This window comes from Myripristis murdjan, chromosome 14 (genome assembly GCF_902150065.1).
Source record: "Myripristis murdjan chromosome 14, fMyrMur1.1, whole genome shotgun sequence".
Classification (NCBI taxonomy): Eukaryota; Metazoa; Chordata; class Actinopteri; order Holocentriformes; family Holocentridae; genus Myripristis; species Myripristis murdjan.
Genome location: NC_043993.1, coordinates 17,138,864 through 17,162,227, shown reverse-complemented (window position 1 = coordinate 17,162,227; position 23,364 = coordinate 17,138,864). Strand labels below are relative to the sequence as shown.

At 40.1% G+C, this 23,364-nt stretch overlaps 3 protein-coding genes across 4 annotated transcripts; 1 reads left to right on the top strand and 2 right to left on the bottom strand.

The window, feature by feature from the left end:
* Positions 1-368: 368 nt before the first annotated feature.
* On the top strand, positions 369-12,580 carry nfrkb (nuclear factor related to kappaB binding protein). Of its 2 annotated transcripts, none has more exons than XM_030069311.1 (26): positions 369-499; positions 905-1,067; positions 1,180-1,381; positions 1,481-1,608; positions 1,705-1,876; positions 3,139-3,243; positions 3,332-3,405; positions 3,509-3,593; positions 3,691-3,886; positions 3,991-4,102; positions 4,186-4,312; positions 4,390-4,467; positions 4,564-4,640; positions 4,730-4,776; positions 4,918-4,978; positions 5,320-5,494; positions 5,624-5,730; positions 6,083-6,206; positions 6,747-6,826; positions 7,091-7,287; positions 7,415-7,685; positions 7,785-7,961; positions 8,612-9,346; positions 10,236-10,342; positions 10,829-10,964; positions 11,499-12,580. In XM_030069311.1, exons 2-26 carry the CDS (start codon positions 942-944, stop codon positions 11,637-11,639), a joined length of 3,840 nt encoding a protein of 1,279 aa, XP_029925171.1. In that variant the 5' UTR covers positions 369-499; positions 905-941; the 3' UTR covers positions 11,640-12,580. The 2 variants fall into 2 exon arrangements, with proteins under 2 accessions (XP_029925171.1, XP_029925170.1); XM_030069310.1 differs by having other exon boundaries at positions 4,915-4,978.
* A 268-nt stretch (positions 12,581-12,848) lies between these two features.
* Positions 12,849-17,393, bottom strand: tmem45b (transmembrane protein 45B). Its single transcript, XM_030069351.1, has 6 exons — positions 17,293-17,393; positions 15,236-15,437; positions 14,934-15,146; positions 14,612-14,796; positions 13,420-13,562; positions 12,849-12,960 (listed from the first exon to the last, which is right to left on the bottom strand). The coding sequence occupies exons 2-6, from the start codon at positions 15,423-15,425 to the stop codon at positions 12,849-12,851; spliced, it is 843 nt and encodes a 280-aa protein (XP_029925211.1). The 5' UTR covers positions 15,426-15,437; positions 17,293-17,393.
* A 759-nt stretch (positions 17,394-18,152) lies between these two features.
* On the bottom strand, positions 18,153-19,930 carry gng8 (guanine nucleotide binding protein (G protein), gamma 8). Its single transcript, XM_030069352.1, has 2 exons — positions 19,847-19,930; positions 18,153-18,281 (listed from the first exon to the last, which is right to left on the bottom strand). The coding sequence occupies exons 1-2, from the start codon at positions 19,928-19,930 to the stop codon at positions 18,153-18,155; spliced, it is 213 nt and encodes a 70-aa protein (XP_029925212.1).
* Between the last annotated feature and the right edge of the window lie 3,434 nt (positions 19,931-23,364).

The window sequence follows — 23,364 nt, the reverse complement described above, 5'->3', positions numbered from 1 at the left end:
AAAAAAAAAAAAAAAAAAAAATACAGGCTCTAAAATATTTTCATTGTATAAGAGAGAACAGTAGCCCTCGGGAGGACATTTCTACAGCTCTGTATCGACATGCCGGTGTTTCTGGTGATATAAAAAAAAAAATCGCTATTTCCCCAAAAAACGAATAAAATGAGCCTGTTCTGAAAATGTAAGGACGCCACAGTACAAGTATTTGTGTCAGAATATAGGAAGTGACATGAGAACGCTTTTAGAACAATAAATTCTCAAGTAAAGCGCAGAAACATGAAAAAAAAAAAAAAAAAAAATCTACATAAATACAGCAACCAAGAGTTGGCGTTTCGTTACCTCCCACCTCTGGCTGTTCCCTCTCACCTCCTGTTGGGGGCAGTGAAAGACCTCAGCTGCGTTTAGTCCGCCTCAAAGCTCCGCAGAAGAAGAAAACGGTGCGTCGGCGAAATAATTCCTTCCGTTAATTCCGAATTTCCAAAACACAAGAATGCAGTTTCAGGTAAGTATTAAAACGCATTTTTAACACTAACTCTACTTTTAAGACACAATTTCACATTTTCTAGCGGTTTTATGCTGTGTTTTCACAATTAGCATGCCCTTTAAGCCTTAAAAGAACTAGAAATATGCTGCAGTTAGTTAGTTTGCTAGCTGTTAGCGTGCTAGGCAGTGATACATAAAGTTAATTCAGTAGCCGAAGTCATTTTGCTAAATTAAGGTTAGCGGTGGCAAACGTCTGTCTTTTTTCGTTTGCAAGTAGTGGCAGTGAGATATTTAAAGCTCCGTCGAAAGCAGTAAGTTGAATTACAGGCGATTAAACAGAGCCAGTGGCACTAGGGTACCGTGTAAGTCAAGGTTTCATGGTTTTATGTGGCTTTGTAATGAAGTGTAATTTTCTGTGTTGAAGCCCTTCCACTTCCTCGGGCTGGACTAGAAGAGGAGAGATGGATGCCCTCACTCATATGCTCACTGACCCTCTTGATCCAAAGGAGGGGAACAATGGGCAGATCACAGAGGAGTGCATGTTGGGAAACTGTCGAGTGAGCCTCCCAGAGGACCTGCTGGAGGATGTGAGTTATCTGTCCCTCAGTGATGAAATGTTCCCATTTACCTGATTTGTTTTTATGTTTAGAGGCATGAGGCACAGGTGATGCATTCATTTATCAACCCTACCCCCGACAGCCTGAAATATTTTTCTCTGTGATGAGCGAGAGCACGTGGACTGATGTGCTGTCCGACTCCCAGAGACAGCACCTTCGTCAGTTCCTGCCTCAGTTTCCTGACAACAACATCGCGGAGCAGAATAGCACCATCAGCGATCTGTTCAAGGATAAGAACTTTAACTTTGGGAATCCCCTCCATCTCGCACAGAAGCTGTTCAGAGGTGCCTCCCGTTTATCCCGCCCACTCCCCCGTTACATACAGTCTTATGTTGAATGTCTGAAGCATTTTCTGAACATGATCCCCCATTATTTTCACTCAGATGGCTACTTCAATCCTGAGGTTGTCAAGTACAGGCAACTGTGTGCCAAGTCCCAGAAGAGGCGGCAGTTGTACTCCCTGCAGCAGTATTACCACAGACTGTTGAAACAGATTCTCGTCTCTAGGAAGGTATGGCAAACACACTGGGCTGTTTTTATCTAAAAGTTTGAAGCACAAGGCATTTGACCTCTTGCGGTTACCTTTTAGTATGTCTCCATGTTGCAGGAGCTACTGGAGTTTGCAGTTCACAGTGGGTTGGACTTCCCTATGAAACGCAAGTTGCCCACAAAGACTCAGATTGAGATGCAGGAACCGAGAGTGAGAAGGAGAATGGGCCGGATACTAAAGGAAGTCAAAATGGAGTGCGGTGACAGTAATGCTTCGTCAGATGATGACGGTGAGTTCTGTAATGTTCATCACAAAGAGCGTTTCAAGGAGACATTAAAACCAGAACACTACACTACATAATAAGGAGGTTAAACAAAAGATATCCTTCCAAGAAGAGAAGAACTCATAAAATTAAATGAGATTTATTTAGAAGAAAAACATTAGAAACAGTACAAAGTTTAATAGGGTAATATAAAAATAATTCCTGTAAAGCAAGGCAATAAATCTCATTGAGAGTTAGTTTATCTGAAAATACAACAGAGATGCATTACTAACATGATGGTGTTGAATCTAGTGATGAGTTTTTTCACAGCTATTTATTTAATTATGTATAATTTTATTATGCCAGTATTTGCTTTAATTATTTAATTTATTTATTTGAAGTTTGTTCATATTGCTCCATTCTAAGATTTTTAATCCAAATGGTCTTAGATGGTCGTTCCTATGCTGCTGAAATATGATCAGTCTTACAGGCACAGAGGTCCTTGTTTTAATGTCTTTTTCTCTGTTTTTTAATGCTCTGTTTTCTCCAAGTGTAAAGTTACTGCACTTGGGAACCATCTCAAATCACCACAGTGTGTTAGCAGAGAAAGCATTTGTTATTATTATTATTATTATTATATTATTATTGATGACATTATTATTATTATCCTAAACACATCTTTGGTGTGCTAAAAATGATTTTGGTGTCACTCTGAATCCCAGTACAGATCCTCCTGTGACTGGTCAGCATATTGGTCATGCCTGTTGGCTGTTGGCTAAAATAGCCTTGATATGACATCAGCAAAAGCTCTCTCACCCAGTCTTAACTCTAAAGTTAACCATGTGGGTGTATTTTACCCAGAACTCTGTTGGGATTCATATTGAGGTTGCCAGGTAGATAATATTTAAATAAGTAAATAAATAAATAAAAGCCAAGCCTATACAACTCATGGTTCACACTAAAGAACCGTTCAAAAGACTTGATTCGTCCATCAACGACACAACACCAAAAAGCAGGAACATTTTTCATTTTGGGTTTATACAGTGGGTCGGTCAGCAGGCCTGTTCATGAGAAAGGGGCACACTTCAAAGCCATCCTCATAAATAGGAGGTTTACAGTGTAGCGAGGGGCCAGACTTAGTGATGCTTCAAAGGTGATCAGCAAAATTTAAAAAATAATCATATAGCTTACTAAGCACACTACTGGACATAAAACAGAGCTACAATGCCAATTTGGGAAGCCTTCAATGATTTAATCGTATTTACTGGTATTATTGTATATGTTTTCAGACTCAGCGTCGTGGCCGCCAGCCCCACAGTCGCCTTCCTCTCCAACGTCCACAGTCTCACTCAGGGTGCTCTCCAGCCTCTCCACCCAAGACATGAAGACTACCGGTCAGTTATGTCTGCATTACCCACTTGTCACTGTAATGCTTGAGCTCAGTGGATATATTGTTTGATGGCATATTGTATTTCTAAACAGATAAAATAGAACTAGGAGAGCAGGACTTGAAAATGATGCTGCTGAACCACAGGGAAAAGAGGAAACGACAACCAGTAAGTGTCATCAGAAAAAAAAAAGAACACATGATTGACAGATATGGCGCTTAGGTATTTATCAACTGTTAAATCTCTCTAATGTAACAACTCATGTGCTTAGGACCATCCAGACTTGATGACCTCCGATATCCACCTTGGAGAAATGGTTTCAAGAGTAAATATTGGCAGGAAAGGTTCCACTATGCGTGAGTTGTTTAAAAAATGAAAGAAAATATTTTTAGCTACATCAGTGTCTTGATTTGAAGGCAGAAGTTTAAAGGTTTGCCATTCTTTGCTATTCAGCACTCTTTGATCTATCGCTGCCGAAGAAGAAGATAATGAGAGAGGAGAGGAGGAAGAAGAAAATGAGGACAGTGAAAATGGAATCTGAGGAGCCCTGTGAATCTCTCGCACCTTCAGAGACCCCAGCTCCACCAGCAAACATCATCACCCCTCTGTCAGAGGCACCGTCCACTCCACTAGCCAACATCAAGGAGGAGTGAGTCTAGTCCAGCGCCACTTTTCTTTGTTAATAATGTTCACCGTCATAGCCCAGATTTGTCAGAGTTGAATATTCCCAGACTAAAGCCACTGTAATTACAGGATGACCGAGGAGTCTCAGAACAGCCCGGCCATGGTTGAGGAGATAGCCGTCAGTTTCTTCAACTTGTTGGAGAGTATCTTGAAGGCAGAAAACCTGATCACCACTTCAATGGTACTAACTTGTGACAGGCTCTTTTGATAGCACGCTAGTTCTCACTTGCAAATTCTAATATCTGGATTTTGTTCTGTGCTCAGGTGGAGGAGAAAGTTCAGATGTGGCAGTCTTCTCCAGCCAGCTCCCTCAACTTGTGGTTCTCTTTTGCCTCCTGTTGGTCTGAGCTGGTTCTTGGAGCCCTGCAGTTCCTTGCAGGAGAGGCCAAAGGTGAGTAGTAGTGATGGCTCACATTGAACTGGTCATGCGTGATTTTTCCACCTCATTTGTTTCTGTCTGTTGATCAGAGGGTATGATGGCACTCCCAAGTGGCTACTCTCCGTATGTGGAATTTGGTGAACAGACTCAGCAGTGGAGGTGGATTGGTAAGAGTGCTCAGTTGTGCAAATTTCTGCACAATACAAGAGTTAATACTCGGACTGTTTTTGTGCTTGGCGATTAATGTCCATCACACTTTGCAGGCCCCGCTCAGGATGCAGAGAAGGATCTCAGCGCTCTCTGTCAGCTGTGGCTGGACTCCAAAGATTTAGTTGTCAAGGTATTCCAAATCAAATTTGAGCAGCACTACTGACACTTCATAAAAATGTTACACTGTTGAATTTCAAAATGCTTTCTTGCTCTCCACAGACAGAAAATGAAGAACTTGCAGAGATGACATCTCCCACACCTCGAGTGTAAGAGCAAAAGTTATTTGTCAAGCATTGCATAGATGACACTTTGATTACTGTATACTAAAGTGGGTTTAATTGCAAAATCAGCGTTGATGTAGTTACCAGTAATATTTAGGTCATTATTTTTTCTTTCTAACCAAGCAGTTGGACTGACTATGTGGTGCGGCCCAGCACTGGAGATGAGAGACATGTGTTTCAAATCCAGGTTAGTTTGTGATCCTGTGATCATGTAACATTTGACGATGATTTGTCATTTGACATTTTCATTACCTGTATAGACATTGTAAGGGTTTGAATTGTTTTTACATTTTTTGTCATGAGCAGGCATGACGCTTTTACCAGCTATAGCCTTCCAATTTAAAAATGTGATGTTTTGTTCATTCAGACTTAAATGAACCAGTGACAGTTGTGTTACTACTTATTAATGACTTAAATTAACTATATTATTAGTTTATTGTTTTACCACTTGTTTTAAGAGTCTTTCCCCTTACTGTTTTGTTTGTTTTTTTTTTGTTTTTTTTTTTTTTTTTTTGTTTGGACCATTAGGAGCAGCAGCGGTACGACCAGCCACATAAAGCCTTCACATTTAGGATGCACGGCTTCGAGTCTGTGGTGGGGCCTGTTAAAGGGGTATTTGATAAGGAAATGTCTCTCAACAAAGCCAGGGAGCACACGCTACTTCGCTCAGACCGTCCAGCCTACGTCACCATTCTCTCTCTGGGTTAGAGCCTCTGTTTCCACCAGAACCCATGATCAAGGCGTTTTGTTTTTATGAATTTCAATGCACTTATACCAGTGCTAATGAAAACAAATATGCCACTTTCCCTTCTACCCTTTTCCCTATCCTCAGTGCGGGATGCAGCGGCCAGGTTACCAAATGGAGAGGGAACCAGAGCAGAGATCTGTGAACTACTGAAGGACTCACAGTTTCTTGCTCCAGATGTCACCAGTGCTCAGGTTAGATACATTTTCTATCTTTTTTTCCCCCATTTTAGCAATTTAGTTTATACATGCATTAGTAGACAGGGTGCATGCCATTGAAGGTCTTTTTATGTACTAGATGTGCCAATTGGTGGACGCTCTTATCTACTGTAAAGCACCTTACAGAATCGTGTATGAATACATTTTTATTATGGGTTGTTCTATTGGGAATCCCTCAAGCCGCTCACACTGGAAGCATATAGAGCATGACTCTATGCTCTATACATTCAGCTGTAAAGAGACACTTTTTAGCTGCAAAATAGATGCTGTTCTCCTGGCAGGAAATAAAGGTTCCTGTGACAGATAAGACGCTCTCTGTGCCATTTAGGTGAACACAGTTGTCAGCGGCGCTCTGGACAGACTTCACTATGAGAAGGATCCCTGTGTCAAGTATGACATCGGCCGCAAGCTGTGGATTTACCTGCACCGCAGTCGCAGTCAGGAGGAGTTTGGTGAGCAGCAGTATGATGACTGATTTATTATTTGATTAGGAAAATATTTTGCATCATAAAGGTGGTCATCCTGATACATTGTTGAATAGAGGAATAGCATTTGTTTGTGGTGATGGAGGCCAGGACTGGGCAACAGTGCAGTGTTACCTTTCTTATCTTTCAGTTGTGTGATTTTGCTATAATTAGATGATATTGTGGTACACAATTCTGTTGTCTAAATCGATGATGATAAACAATTTGTTAAAAGCAATTGAAAAACACCAACAGTGCCTCGAAAGCAGGAAAATTACAATTTCATATATATTTTTGTTCTGGGGCATATATGGTTATTCCATGCATGAGGAAGTTAAACCTGACTAGCATAACATTATTTTCACCCTAGGATGATGAAGTGTGATGGCAGTAGGGTTTAGACGAGTCAGCTGTCTCAGTCTGTCAGACTCGTTTGAATTTTGCTGTTGAAGCATGGTGCTGTGTCAACCGTGCGCCGGCAAATATGCAAATTATATAGTCATCATGGTTTCTTTCTCCCCAATCCAGAGAGGATCCACCAAGCCCAAGCAGCTGCTGCCAAAGCAAGAAAAGCTCTACAGCAGAAACCTAAACCTCCATCCAAGCCTGTCAGTGTACTGCCTTCATTTTGCTGTAGAAATAACATTCTGAACTGCATATTTTCCTAAGACACACACACACCTGCATTTGGGACCTTTACTATATACAATACGTATTTGTGTGCTTTTGTAGTGGAAATTCTTCTTGTGCTACTTTTGAGTGTTAAGTTGTTTGCCAGAGTCTGAGCACACCATCAATCCTGTCTGTTATGTTTTCACTGAAGCATAAATGAGGGCTGTTGATGGGATTCAGGAGTCTTGTTTATGTTGTAGAAGTCTGGCAGTAAAGAGGGAGGCAGTAAAACCCCTGGATGTCTGGAGGCAGGACAGGACACTGGCACAAATCCCATGTCACCGACCCCCACGACTCCGACCCCAAGCACACCTGGAACCCCCAAATCACCTTTGGCCTCTACAGCCACCACACCAACTAAGACTGGAGTTCCTGATACAATCAAGACCAGCCCAGGGTCAGTAGGGCATAAGATCCGATGTGCAGTTTAGTATTTTATAACATATATTCCCATGTTTGATCTGTATAATTTGGCATGAATTATATTGTATTACTCTTTTGCATCTGCCTCTTTTCTCTCCCAGTGTTCTCCTTGTATCCCCTCCCACCATGCCTCAGCTGGGAACCATCCTGCCCACCAGTCAGGCTGCTCCACCAGCCTCACAGCCACCCACGTCCCAACACGCAGCTCGGATAGTGAGTCACCTTGCAGCTGGCTCCCTGCCACAGGTACGCGTGGTTTCTGCTCAGCCTGGTCTGGCTGCTCCAGCAGGAAGTCAGCAGGCCACACTGGTGCACCAGACCCCACACCAGATCAGGGTGCCAGTCTCAGTGGGAACCAAGGCCATTTCACAGGTAAGCCAGAGAAATGGCAGCTGAAGCATAAGTTAAAAAGGCATGTGAGTCATTTTGTACATGTAAATATGTGATTGAAACTGTTATGTGTCCAAATAGGCAGTGGTGTCATTGCCTCTGAGGAGTCAGGCTGCTAGTAGTCCAGTCCAGGTGCCGACCACCCTGTCAGTTTCCGCTGTAACTGTGGCCAAACCTCAAACCTCACCTGGCAGCCCAGCCAACAACCCTACCTCACCTGCTGTTCTACAAGGAGTTGGCAGCCCAAACATCAAACAGGTGAATCTCTTTTTTGTCATTTGTGATATTTGTTCAGTCAGTTTAAGTGTTTTTACAAATGGTTTTCTAGACACTGCTTTGAAATAGAACAATATGTGTAAAGGCTGCAAGTTATTTGTAAGACAGATAAAGTGTTGTGGTGTGGTAGGTGGAGGGTGCAGAATGCCATTTGAATAGATGCATCCCACAGTGACAATGCTTGAACATCTGATTCCAAATGCTAATGAATAATAATAGAACATTAAAGATAAAACTGTGCATGCTCCATAACATAACATAACATAACATAACATAACATATGTGCAGATATTAGTTTTTTGTGTTATTTCTTGGATCAACAGATCTACAGTCAGAGGTATAAATATTCTGTTTAGAAAGGGGGCAGTGCTATAATTTGTACAGTGCTAAACAGGAAATTTCTTTTCCATAACAAACGAATGCATGCAGGGGAGGTTAGTTCCATCCCTCTAAAGGTAAATTTAATGTTGAAATATGTTTCTTCATCCTATATGTTAAAATGAATGCATGGTTCCTTGCCAACTTTGGCAAGGAAAGGAATTTACCATAAATCCATTCAAACTGTTGGAACTGATGTATTCATGATTTTAAAACTTACCTCGTCATGGCTTCCATTTTTTTTTTGTCTGAAGGTGTCCATCACGGGCCAGTTGGGAATGAAGACTCCAGGTGGAGCGGGGATTCCAATAACTGCTACAAATTTACGCATCCAGGGTAAAGATGTTCTCCGGCTTCCACCATCCTCCATCACCACAGATGCCAAAGGCCAGACAGTGCTACGCATCACCCCAGACATGATGGCTACCCTCGCAAAGTCTCCAGTTACAACTGTGAAACTAACTCCTGATTTCCTGGGCACTGCAGCCACAGGAAGCAAGAGCATATCAGCCACTCTCCACGTGACTCCGCCCCACCCCTCGCCCTCCTCTGCCACTAGTGCAGCCTCCTGCACAGGGGAAGCCCAGACCAGCAAAGCAGGCAGCGGCGCCTCCACCTTGCTAAAGGCTGCAGGAGACACCGCCATTCGCTTGATGCCCACACTGGCCGTCAGTGTGGCCGACCAGAAAACCAGGACCTTCTCCACTGTCTCCTCCCCTGACACTAAGAGCGCTGCCACCATTCGCATAATGCCAGGCCTCGGTGTTATTCCACAAAAGCAGGGCCAGACCATCACCATGACAACTGCTACTGGCAATAAACCGCCCACCGTCTCTACAGGTGCTAACGCAGTCACCATGGGTGCCAGCGGAGTGGCTGCAGCCAAGGGAATCACAGTCGGCTCCGCAGCCTCAGGCTCACCCCTGACCCTGGGCACGGCTACAGCCACTGTGCGCCAAGTCCCTGCTACAGTGGTGACTACACAAACTGTAAGATAACATTCACTCTGTGTTTTTAATGGAAAAGTGAGAGGTGCTTGAGATGTAGCAGAAAGCAAAACCATGCAGCAGAAATCTACATAATGTGTTTGTGATATTTTATTGACCCCTATGAGGAAATTATCTTTAAACGTACTCCTTCAAGGTCCAGGTGAGAGTGCGGGGTCAGCTATAAGATAGAAGGACTGAGTTGGTACAGTTTAACACAACACAATGAACAATGTCACAGTGTTTTGATACTATATGCACTTTATATGACTGAAATGTCCTGTGACTTTCTACAAAATAGGATTGGGCAGGGCCAGAATTTGAAATGAATTATAAAAAGTGTGGTTGAGGACAAAAGCACAAAATTAAGAAGGCACTATTGCACTTTTTTGCTCACCAGTTTTTCATAATGTGCAGTAGTTGCCAATGACCAGTACAAATAATAATAATAATCTAGTTAATTTATTTATTGTTACATAGTTAAAAGATGAACATAATGTCAGTATCATAAAGTGACATTGTGCTCTCAGCTGACTGTCAGAATATGAATATTTCACTTACTTTCAACAAAGACTATAGTAGCACTTATATCACTTTCACATATTTATTTGTTGTAGGGAGAGAGCTTCAGGACCTTCAGAAATGACAGAGCAGGAATAAGGGTAGAAGGATGGTGTAGTGAGTAGGGAGACCATCCTTACTCTTGAAGGCCTTGGTTTAGGTTTTGGTTTAGTGTACATAGAAAAAAAAAAAAAACTACGAGAAGGATTTCCTTTGCACTTTTACTTTATTAATTTAATAAAATATATCTTACCCATCTGTCATTTCTCTACCCCCACCTTTTGAAAGCTCTATTACTGAAGACCAATGCTTTCCTTTAACACCACCTTAGGGGAAATTGCCTGCACGGATCACAGTGCCCCTCTCTGTCCTCAACCAACCACTGAAGAGCAAGAGTGTTGTGACCACGCCAATAATGAAGGGAAGCCTCAACACCAAGTGAGTTTCAGCATGTACAAAGTAGCTCTTTGAGCAGTCTCCTCCACTCTTTTACTGGTACTGAAAAGGTTTATGTAAAAAAAAAAAAAAAAAAAAAAAAGTCATGTAAAAATGTCCTTTTTGGAGCTTTGATTTTAAAAGCAGCACAAATGAAGGATTCAAATATTGAAGATTTTCTGTAGATGTTTTAATGTAAGTCTTCTGGATTGTTTGATGATGCCATTGTTTGATTGATGGAATTGTATTGCATACATTTAAACCCTAGTTGTGCCTCCTCTACTAGGTGTTAATCAGTTGTCTCCTTTGCATATAGTTCCTAAACCCTGAGGGTGACAGTTTCAGCCAAAACATGACTGTTCTTAAGGTTAAAAATTTTACCTGAATTTTTTCTTGGTTGTCGTGTCCTCCACTGCTGTCAGCTGGTCCAGTAGACTTACATCTTTCTCCTTCTCCTCTCCCTCTCCTGCATCTTTCTTTTCTGTGCAGTATCAGCAGTCTGGGGAGGAACATTATCCTGACCACCATGCCTGCTGGCACTAAGCTGATCGCAGGGAACAAGCCCGTCAGCTTCGTCACAGCGCAACAGCTACAGCAGCTGCAGCAGCAAGGACAGGCCACACAGGTTAGCCTATTTTGCATTCATGTCATATAGGAAAGACGGTCTCACAAATTGAGATGGCCCGGTCTTCCAGTGGTTACAGACTTCTTCGATTTCATTAATTTTGATGTCACCAATAAGGAAATATCTGTAGCCACTTACAGGGAATGGTATATCTTTCAAATACAGCACATTTTGAACAAATGTTATTTTGTAATGCCAGCTCAGTAAAAAACATGGCAAGACACAACTAGTGTTTTATGGATTTTGCATCTTTATTGCAGTGCAATGCATGGGTTTCTTTAAAGCTGGAACTCAAATGTAGATTCAAATTTATGTAAATAAGAGACTTAAATCATAACATTTGGGAATTTTAGTTCAGTTTTAATGTATGCACACTTTCAAGTTGTCCTTACTATTACAACTCTGATATTTCACTGTAGTATTATTCTGAAATAATGTACACCTTCTTTTTGAGTGAAATGAACACGCGCCACAGAGGATTTCTCTGCTAGTTTAACTGCTCCCACTTTCTTCTTCTCCTCCTTCCTCCTGAAGGTTCGTATCCAGACGGTGCCAGCACAGCAGCTCCAGCAGCACATGGCAACTGGCTCCCCGAAATCTGTTTCCACAGTTGTAGTCACAACGGCACCTTCACCTAAATGTGTGCCCGATCCCCCTCCTGCACCTCAACAGTGAAACTGTCTCATCAGCCAGCAATGAAAAGTAGTTCCACTGCACAATATGTGTGCCTGTTGTTGTTGTTGTGTTTTCAGCATCTTTGTTAATTCATGTTTTCGGTCGTTTGATGTGTGTCTGCTCTTGCAAACAAAGGCCATATAACAATAACAGCATTCTTGTATGGGTGTTATGTCATACAGTATGTATTTCCCTCAGTTTGAAGCATACCCTCATGCTGGCAGCCACACAGCTCTTGTCTGTTGTTGTTGGCTATAAAACCTAGCCTGTGTGTGTATTTTTTGTTGTCATTCCCATTGACAGACTGGGATTTAAACAGCTGCTGGTTCATCTTGTGTTGGAGAGTGTTGATTTGTCCTAGAGACAGACTTGCTGCTGTTGGAAATGGGCATTTTAAGCAAGAATACTCATATTCATGTTGATAATGCAGCTGATTCTGTAATTACATTTGGATCTCTGTCATACTTGTATGTGTTTCATTATTATATCTCTTGTAACTAAACAAGAGGGCAGTAGTAATATTGTTTACGGCACACCAGGCTATTGACAACTAGAGACATGTTCAGTGGTGGCTGCAGTGTTACCATGGAAACGATAATAAACTTTGTCTCTACCTATGGTCAACAACAACTAGACATCCCTGTTCATCCCAAAATCTCTGTAAGGACCAGCTGCTCTCTGTCTCACCATCTGTTAACCATTTAGAGATATACTTCTTATCTCACATTAAATTTTTATTTCCTCTTAAGGTTACAGAGTTCCTCTTCTGTTTATAACAGTGTTTTGGTACCAATGTCTGTGGGATATTCTTGCCTTTTCTTTGTTTTTGAATATTAGAGATATGTAATATTAGAATATATCAGCCAAGTAGGGCTTATTGTTGTGTGTTTGAATGTTGTGAATTGTTGATTTGTTTGAGTTAATATATTTGTTTTCCCTTATCAAGTGTTTTGTTTTTTAGTTTACTTTCATAGCAACCCATGCCAGATGACCATTGGCTTTCAGATTATAACTTGTTACTCGTATCTTTGTAAGTACCAACCATTTTAGCAGGTTTTAGATTTATCAGTGCTTTATTGATTTTGAAGTATAAAGTACAATGTGCAAAACAATAGATATAATCATACAGTATGTAAAACCATGGCTTTCATCAGCGTATAAAATGAAACAAATTTCAAGGCAAATCAAAAACTATCCTTCATCATGCATTTACTCTTCATCCGACTCCTCAAGCAGAGCTTTCTGGGAGCTTGAATTGGAGCCTACATTTCTCATTCCAATCTCGATGTCTCTTCCCCTTGCTGAGCATCGTTTCACTGTGCTGTAGGACCAAGAGAGGGGAAAAATGTTTATACATTAACAATTGGTTATGATTTTATTGCTAAAGTTGCATTACAGAAAAACTTTCCTTTCAACTGGGCAGGTGTCTGCTAAATGAGGATCAGGCTAAAACTCAATATTGCAGACTCTTACATCTAGTAACATTGTGAGTCTATTAAATTTCCCCTTCCCTTAACTTCAAAGACAGAAAAAACACTTTTTCCATATTGTACAACAGTGTCACATTCTACATCTGTTTTTTTGCAACACTTCATTAAAGCCACATCACTCTGCTACTAAGTGAAATTTTCAAACCCAAGATGCCGTTGTTTAACGACTGCCCCCTTACATAAAGTAGGAAGTGTCAAGCGGCATTTTATACACATTTCCTTAAAATTCAACTTCTCAAAGTGAACAGGTAGTTGTCAAAAGATGTATTAGTGAAGGATCGGGTACTTACAACCAAACCAAAGCTGAGGTGGCAGCAACTATAAACATGGCTGCAGCTAAATGCCAGCAGAAGCACATTGTGACAAACATGACGTTGTCAGACAGGGTCAGTTTCCACTCCGGTCCACGTAACGGGTAGAGGACGAACCCAATCTGAAAGAACATATTGTACGATGAAAGAACAAATTACATTTGGAGTCATGCTGAGACATTTTCTTAAATTAAGTTTTAAAAAATTGTTTTTGAGTTTAAAAAACAAGTAATAAAGACATTTTGTACGTTTTTCTCTTAAACAACTTGCTTCCAAGTTAAGTAGAGCAAGTTCCATTTTTGCCAAGAGAACTAACAAAAAAGAAGTTATTTATTTACACAACTGTGCAACAGCTTAAACCGCATTGATGCTTAAAGATATGTAGAGAATACTGCATATGAGACACATTAAAAATATTTTTGCATCCTTGAACAATATATCTTCCATCAAAGCAGACACAGAAAGAGGGAATATGGTTTGTTTAGGAATACTAGTTTGTAAAATGTTTGTAATTTTTTTGTTTTTGTTTTTGTTTTTTTTGTTTGTTTTTTAGTATTTATCATAGGAGTATTCATCAGCCTTGAGCTTCAGTAGCTGAGGAAAATGTCAGCGACTAATCATGCTACACTGCTGCAGTTACCCAACAGATGTTGTTAACTTAATAATTTCAGCTAAACACTCCTTATTCCCTGGTGTGTACAGCAGTAAGAAAAAAAAAGTTGGATTTTTACAGCTTTGTGTGTTTAACAGTCCAATAAGGTACAAGATAGATTTGTATGTTAAATTATAAATACCCCCAAAGCAACTTATGGGACCATATTCATATTCAGGAGTCAGATTTTAAACACAGTGACATTCACACAGCAGCAATTTAGTTTTCTGCATCTTTTTAAATTTCTACCAACTTGACAACATTACTGCAGTATAAAAGCATACACAGCTTGCTTTGACCTATAAACAGTAGGAATTATTATTAAGAGGCAGTGATTGCTCTGTTCTTACCCTGTTTTTACTTTTATTATAGCTATACAACTGTGATTTTTTTTTTTTTTTTTTTTTTTTTTTTTTTTTTTTGTTAATTACCAGTGTATGACCATGGCAGAAGCTTTTCATTGCATTGGAATTGCCCTTTTTGTATTTACCCATAAATTCACTTGAACTTGAACTTTACCTGGTAGAACCATGAGCCCTGCAGGATGAACATGCCGGCCTTGAACAGCTCCAGAATGATGTGGTTTCTCTTGAACACCTCCAGCATGGTACTAGCCGACCCAGCGAACACAGGCACCAGCAGCAGGGTGTGCACGTGGGCGTCCAGATGGGGGCGATGGGCCACGTGGTGATAGAACAGAAACCCTGGATGATACAGGGGAGAGACGTGCACCAAATGAAGCTCGAATACAGAAGTCAGTGAGGTGTCTTCATGAAATCAAGCATGAAACAGATAATACTGGAGAAATCTAGCTGCCTGTGTTGATGTTTTCTCACTTTACCTTCCACAAAGAGAGCCACGGAGAGAGCAAAGCGGTCAGCGCCGACTGGCAGCAGTTTGGAAGCGGTGCTGACGACACACACAAAACCAGAGATGCCGAAGAACAGGTACATGGTGCTGTGCTGCCAGTTCATCAGCTTGACCCAGGAATCATTTTCCTTGTCATAGAGGTGGGCGTGGGGCCCGTCCACCACAAACTGCTCAACCATAATACCTGCCACAGGATAACATCAATTACTCAAATATGACTGGAATAGCCTGCAGGGGTTAGAATGATACAGATGCTTTGAAAAGAAAGCTGACCGACAAATGCTGCAAAGATTTGGAGTCCTCCCTCAAAGTACTCCATTTTTTTTAAGAAAGGGGGCATTTCATTTCTCGCTTTGGGTTGACTCCTCCTCCAGTGAAGTTGGAGGAGGTGCTTCACTGTCAACCACAGTCCATACAGCAGGAAGAAGGAACCAGGAATGGCATGTCCCCCAAAGTTGGCCATCCTGTTATAGGCCTGAAAACATAAGAGAGATGTCCATATTATAAAGTTATAATAAGAGAGGTTAATACTGTAGAGACAAACAAAAAACACCCTCCAAAACCTTCTCAGGCTGAGGTTTTGGGTGTAGGGCCCCTTAGTTATCTTCGAGAAGAGCAATAAAACACTTCAACACACACAGATATAAACTCTGCGTTTTTATTTCTGATTTTCAGTCTTGTGACCTTTCTTAATCTTTTGAAAAGTCAAGAAATAAAAGTGTGAAGTGTACTTCTGTGTGTGCAGGAGTATTTTCATTCTCTTCTTTAAGAAAGGTTAATAATCAGTAACTATTCCATAAAATAATATGCAAATATTTTTAGAGACACCCATTGCTTCATATTATGACATCCTACTCCTTTTGATGTGAAATGACACAACTCAGAGGTTGATGTGCAAGACTGACAGTTTGATTTTTGCTTTGTTTGTAGCATAATGGATTAAAAGTACAAGAAAGGCAGTCCTTTTAAATTCCCTAAATCAAAGATGCATTTAAATGCAAAACACTTACAAAGATGAGCTGAAAATGAGGGTGCACAGACATTTATGGAGTTTTTTTTATGGAATTATTTGTAGTTATTACAAGGTAAATACTATTATAATGGCAAAATAACCGGTTCATAAATGAGTAGGGATCCCAAAGTGAGAGGGCTGAAAATATTCTCAGATAAAAACTGAATGTTAGTGCTTCGGCTTCAGAGCAATTGTGGGAAGAGAGCAAGACTGAGCAAGTTCAAGGCCAAAACTTCAAAATTTTGTCTCATTCTTTCACTCGGTTTGAATTTCTGACACCAAGCATCGTCTATTTTATTGGTCTCACTGTAAACCATGAGTGGGTGAGCAAGCAAAATTCTTCTATGAACTTTGAGTATATAAAAAATACAACTTTGCTTTGGATTAAGTATATTTCATTAATCCAGGACCAGATGAAGAGTATAACCATGAGTCCTAACCCTAACCCTAACTTTGTTTGGTAAAAGGAAATATATAACATTTTTGCATTTCAGTGAATACAGATTGACCGTATAAATATGTTACTGATTGAAACCTTTAACGCTGAGGAATGCAGGTCTTTGATTTGCCAATTTAAATGGATGTACTGTACTGGTGTTCTTATATGGAACAGAAACCAGTAGTATCAGTGTGCTCATGGGCACTCCTCAGCACCATGTCATTAATAAATAAAAAGTTATGGGCTTTGTATTCATACGTTTAGGGCTGAATACATGCTTTTAGGTAGGCCGTTTATACTTTCAGAAGAATAAACTAAACATATTTCTGTTGCTTTGACAGATCTAATTTCTGTGTTTCCACCTGTCGTCCTCAGTGCCGGTGAGCATGTGGTGCAGGTATGTTTACGTAAAGCAGTGACATGTTCTGTTAGACAAGTTTTTCTTGTCCAACGCCGGCTGACATGATAACACCAGTGCAGTCATCATTGTACCCTGAACACATTTTCACACTGTCCCATAATTATAATCAATAATTAATATAACAATTATAATGAATCTAATTTGAATTCTTTGCACTTTATACATTTACATGAATATGTAGTAGACGGCTGCTGCTTTAGCTTTCTGTTAGACCATTTTGACACAAAAAAGGATTTTGTTATAATCCCCTATAAACTTAGCTTTTGTTTTTGATGATACACAAAATAGCTTAAACAGTATAACAGACCAGTTGCTCTTCAGTGGACCTGCCATTTCTACCTTGTTCCTGTTCCTTTATAGGCAAGGGGATGCAAAGCAGTTCCTCCATTGATAAACCCTCTCCTCTGTTACAGTAAAAGCCTCAGTCTACAACAGATGGCCCAATAAAACGTTCATACCTTTCTTTTTGCTGCTCCTGCTTCCCAAATGGTCTAACTGTTGAAAATCTATGAGTCTTGGCAGCTGTGAGCTGAGAAAGAGAGAGCGCTGTGCTCTGTGTAAACTGTACTGCACACCTGTTATGTGTACCTGTAACCTTTACTGAGATCATCGCAAAGCCCCACCCATCATTTGCATTGTGACCATCCTCCAGGGAGCAGCAACTCCTGAGACAAATAAGCAACAGGGCAATGCTTGATTTAATATTTTATTAATTAAAGAAATAATGATTTGTCTTGGACTATTGACTTTGTCACCCTGATTGTAGAAACATCTCTCCCCACGACTCTGTTAAAAAAAAAACATTGAGCTTGTGCAAATCACATTTATAATATGCTGCATGTTTCTAAAATAAATCCATAGTTTGTTTTGACTACAGTTTTGATATCTTAAAATCTAAACATCTAAGACAAAAAGACATTAAAGAACTCATTGTTTCCAACCTGTGGAGCACAAAGGGAATTTAGTTCAAACTTGAGTACATTTGAGTTAATAAATAAGCTCAGACTCAGGTTGTGTACTCAAGCAGGGGCAGCTGTGGTGGACACTTTTAAATGAACTTTGCACCCATTTTAAAGAAACATTTATTGCAGTCAATATCATGCACAGTCAATAATCATTCCTCAGATTGAGGGAAGTGAGTTCTCAAAGTTCAAAGTGAGTTCTCAAATAATTACTTTCATTATATTGGAGTGGTTTACAAAAATGACAAAACTCCATGTAAAAAAAGGGTGTTTTTCTTATTACACTAGCATTGAATTCTTGCAGTAAAACAGCTATAAATATTAGTGGGTAGAGATATGTCTTTTACTTGTGAAGGTTATAGTATCACACAGAATAATTTCTTCTCTCGAAATGGGTTCTCAGACGACGGCACCGGCGTCACCAGTGGGTCCTCTTTGGCGTGAGCTTCACAGTAGGCCATCAAATCAGCTGCTGCTTTGGACACCTGTACAGAAGTGTGTGTGTGTGTGTGTGTGTGTGTGTGTGTGTGTGTGGGTGGGTGTGAAAGAGTTGGAGGAGTGGACAGGGACGAGGAAAAAAGAGTATTTCAAGTTTTGCTATATTTCTTACGTATTTTATCACTGACAAACCATTCATATGAACAAAGAAAGTCATTTTCACATACTGTGGAGATCTTAATTCGATATGTGCAAAGTGTTAGTTTGGGCTGTGAGCTTTCCCAGGGTTTGCACACTTTTTTTAATCAGAAATTGTCAATGACTTTTCCATGATTTTTGCATGATTTTTAGCTTTCTTTCCATGACCAAAAGAATTTTTTTACAGCTGCAACTGAAATTGTGTTTTTATACATTATATACACTACTCACAAAAAGTTAGGGATATTTGGCTTTTGGGTGAAATTTATGGAAATGTAAAATGTTCACGCTACAGTGATATTATATCATGAAAGTAGGGCATTTAAGTAGAAGCATACACTGGTGATTTCCTCATCTCAAACAATTTCTTGAAACAAAAGCCAACAACAGTGGTGGATATACCACAACAAAAAATGTCAGTGTCAGTAACTTGTCATGTGCCCTTGAGCATCAATTACAGCTTGACAACGACGTCTCATGCTGTTCACAAGTCGACTTATTGTCTGCTGAGGCATGGCATCCCACTCTTCTTGAAGGGCGGCCCTCAGGACATTGAGGTTCTGGGGTACAGAGCTCCGAGCCTCTACACGGCGACTCAGCTGATCCCATAGGTTTTCTATGGGATTCAGGTCTGAGAAAGTGCAGGCCACTCCATTTGAGGTACTCCAGTCTCCAGCAGCCATTCCCTAATGATACGACCTCGATGAGCTGGAGCATCAAACACCTGATGTGAATTTTGCTGTTAAACCCCTTGTTAGAGAACAGCAACTTGTGCAAAAAGTACTGAAACATTGAACAGTTGGACATGTGCATTCAAAAGTTTACAGAGGGTCACATTAAGTTCCCCTGTAAAGGTTATAATGCGTTTTAGGTTCATCCTGAAATTTCACCCGAAAGCCGAATATCCCTAACTTTTTGTGAGCAGTGTATGTTGGGTAGGTTGATTGGTCTCTATATATTATTGGTCTATATACATCTCTAAAACGAGTGAGTAGCAGATATACACCTTGGTAAATGTTTTTGTTGTTGTTGTTGTTGTTGTTGTTGTTGTTGTTGTTTTTGTCCATGTGCAATTGGTCTGACTGAAATGTGCCCAGTATTTATTCACAGAGGTAAAATAAGCGTAAAATAAATGTTCTTCACCATACTGGGCCACATGAACACAGACACATTAACACACATCCTTAGGCACTCTCACAATGTTTCCACTCTTTGTTATCATGTAGTTGACCAATCCTCACTTGAGCTGATTCTGCTTTAGTCAGATTTCCATCACATTTACTAAAACTTTTATAAAATAATATTTTCCCATAACTTTTCCAGATCCTGTCAGAAAACTGTATTTTCAGATTTACTGACTTTTCCATGTTTTTCATGACTGCATGGATCCTGCTGTTATTATATGCTGACTCACCATCATCCTCTCTATGTTGACCTCCAGTTTCAGTTGCTCGACTGTCTTTCGAGCATCTGCAATCTTGGCCATGTTGTTGGACATCCTGCCACTTCCCATTAAAGTCAGTCAACCTGCATGAAACCATAAAATATTTAGATACTCATCAAATAATACAAGGAGTACATTATAGCCTCTTCAATAAAGACTGCAAATGACTGAAACAGTGTAAATAGGATTATAATTGTCGTGCGCTAACACAATAAATGAGTGCCAAAGTAGTGGAGGTATCCGCGCCATGACTAGAGTGCGCTTGAACCGGCTTGTTATTTCTGTACCCTGGGTCTCAGCTGGAAGTGGCACAGGGAGGGTCTCAAAGGATGAGGGGAGAGGAGGGGCAGGCAAGAGCAGCTTTCCCCTGAGGGAGCATCTGCTAGCCAAGGAAGTAAATACACCTAACTCATACAGGCACTGTAACATTTTGCTTTGTGATCTTCCTATAAACGACTGACTTTTTAAAAACATTTCTTTAATTGCTCCCTGAAACATTACAGTGTACATTTACCATGCACTGCAAGGGAATGAAACATAAAATGGACAGAGTTGTAATGACATTTTCCACTGTCCCTCTCTACACATGTACAATGATAAATTAATGGGATACGCTGAGTCAAGACCTCTTTAAAGAACATTAAAACAGAGGCATCATCACCCAATAATAAATCATTTCTATTTGTGACTAATACAAGTATAAATTAAGTGATGTGCATATTTTTTCTATCCACATAAAGTAAAATTTATTCTTCACTGATAAAATATGTACTGTCAGTATTCAGATGTGTTTCTAATAATCTGATAAAGTAACTTTCCCATGCATCTATCTGAATGGTTCATCTGAAAATTAACTGCATTTTTTCTGAAAATTGGTATTGATATTAATTCATGCTCTTACCACTAGAAGACTGACAGCTGCTGTTGGGCTGCTGAAATGGAAGTCCGCTTGTCGTTCACCCGGGTGCCCTACGCCAACTTACTGTTACAAATGAAGTGAGATTAATGTCAAAGATGGGGAGGAGGGCTTCAATAGGCTGACTCCTCAAGTAATTAGCTGTGGTTCTGCCCCCATGATGGGCTCGGTGCAGCAGTTACAGGCAACATGTGGCGTGACCTTCCTCTCTTCATGTGCCTATCACTCGCTTACCTTAGATAATAGCCAGAAAAGTGTGTCAAGTCACCACATTGAAGATTATTTTTTAAGAATCGGAATAGGATCAACAATTTGTTTTGAATTGTCTGAGGCTGATTTGATACCCTGACCTGATTTAAAAAGAAAAAGATATATATACATGATTAATAATTTAAAAGCATCAGTTTTACATCTTTTGCAAAATGATCAGTTGTATATTAATGTGTTGCAGTTGTCACAGTTTTTGCTGCAGGTAGCATGCAGTGTATCTTCTCATAACACCTCAGAGTGCCTTGGGCTGTACTGGGAGGGAGCTCTCAAGAGATAAGGCAGGGTTGTTTTCCATGCTTTTAATTTATTTTCAATTTGAACTCATAACTGCACAACTACTACACTTTCAGATACAATTATAATTGGTGTTTCATTTAATAACACTCAGTAATGAATTAATATCTATTACAGCTTCATTAAGTGATACAATTGGAGAGTGGATTTCAAAATAAAAGTCCTCCTCTTAAACATAAATTTCAGATTTATATGCTTTTGTTGCATCTCAGGTATATTTTACAGTGGCCATTACAAAATTCTATTTTAAATGAAAAACAGATATTTAGAAACACTTGATCTTAGCTTAGACAGTCCCGGTAATTCACTCCACTTTGGAAGATGAACAAGTACTTCCTCTGTAATGGGATTTAAAAGTGTTTGTCTATCAACAAGGTGTTGTGTTGATGGTGCTTATCTACCAGCATGTTCAAAATCTCTGTATTTTGTGTATTTTAGGTATTTTCAGAAGGCAGCTGTTTCTCCATCAAATGACAAAATTGAATGGAAGCTACACAATCCCGTGGACTACTTTAAAATGCACTGTGCACATTCATAACAGTATAGTGGGCAAATGCATTAAGATTCATATAAAGTTCCCAAGTGATTCTGTTATGGATGTGCTGTGTAAACTTAAATACCAAGCACCAAACAAATACCAGATTATTGCAAGAGCTCTATCCATTATCACACGAGTATCAAGTATCCAAGGCACCGATGTTCTGCACTTCAAGGGAAATGACTGAGGTTTGATGACATGTGTGAGGTTTTTCAGAGGACAACTATTTCATCTGATTGCCATCGTCTGTCAAGGCTGCCAGTCTCTCCGGTAGAGTTGTCAGTAATGCCAGCCAGCAGCAGGGGGCAAAGTGGCAGCGATGTGGTGTGAAATGTCAAGTGCCTCATTAGCATTTGTTTCCCTGCAGTAATTGGTCCATCTCTGTGTAAGGTACAGCAGCATACCAGTCAGCAAGTCCACCTGCTTCAAATCAGTCTGTGTCACTGAGGAACCAAATATATAAAGTGATTTTCCAAGGGTTAACAAATATAGCAGACATGTTATAACGATTATGTAATGACGATGAGTGATGTTGCCTAAGAGATTGGCTGCCCCCAATGTAATTAGCCCTTTGTTGTTGTAACAGTCCCGGGGGGTCAGACAGGCTTACCATGAGTATGTGAATGAGGGAGGAGCAGTAAGGAGTGGCTTTCAAGGTGCATGAGTTGCTTCAGGTCAAACAAACTGCTGCATCGTTGGTTCACCTGCCTTGTGCTCTCAGACTACAGAAAAAATATAGTGAAGTTGTTTCTGTGTAATGTGGTTAAATATCTTAAGGGATAGCTCATATTTTTAAGATGACTAACCAATTCTCTCCCAAAAAGACCATTTTTTGTAAGCTGGCATTTAGAACCAGAGGTTGTTATCATAAGTAATGCTAATGAATGTCAATAAAGCGAAATACTACTTCTCTGAAAGCATTTTAAAGTCCATCTATACATAGTAAACAGCAGGCTGTTATGGATTTCCTAAATGTGATTTTGAAGAAACAAAGAATATTTTGTTTTTTAGAGGGAGATAAGGACCACAATAGACAAACAGGATCTTCTGGGTGTATAAGACTCTAAAAAAGAAGCAAAAATAACTTAGAGTCTTTTTTAGTGGCAATTAAAGCATGATGAAGGGATAGGACAAGCTTAGTCTTGTCTAGACAGACCATTCTCTGTACCTCCAGGCTAGCTGAAACAGGCAAGCAGAATGTTCTCCAGTGGGAATAAGGAAAACAGTCTCAATCAGTCTGTCCCGGGCACTTTGTCAGTAGCGGTTTAGGGTGGAGAATGCAATAATCCAGCAGGACAGACAGGAACGTGCAGGAGGTGTGCAAGGGCAACACTCAGATACGTAGGAAGATATTTATTCCTAATTATATAAACTGGTGCAGGTAGCAATTATAAGTGAGATAAGTGAGTGGTGCAGGGTGTGGTCAATGTCAGAAGGTTGGGAATTCATTCAACCTCCCCACCCAGATTT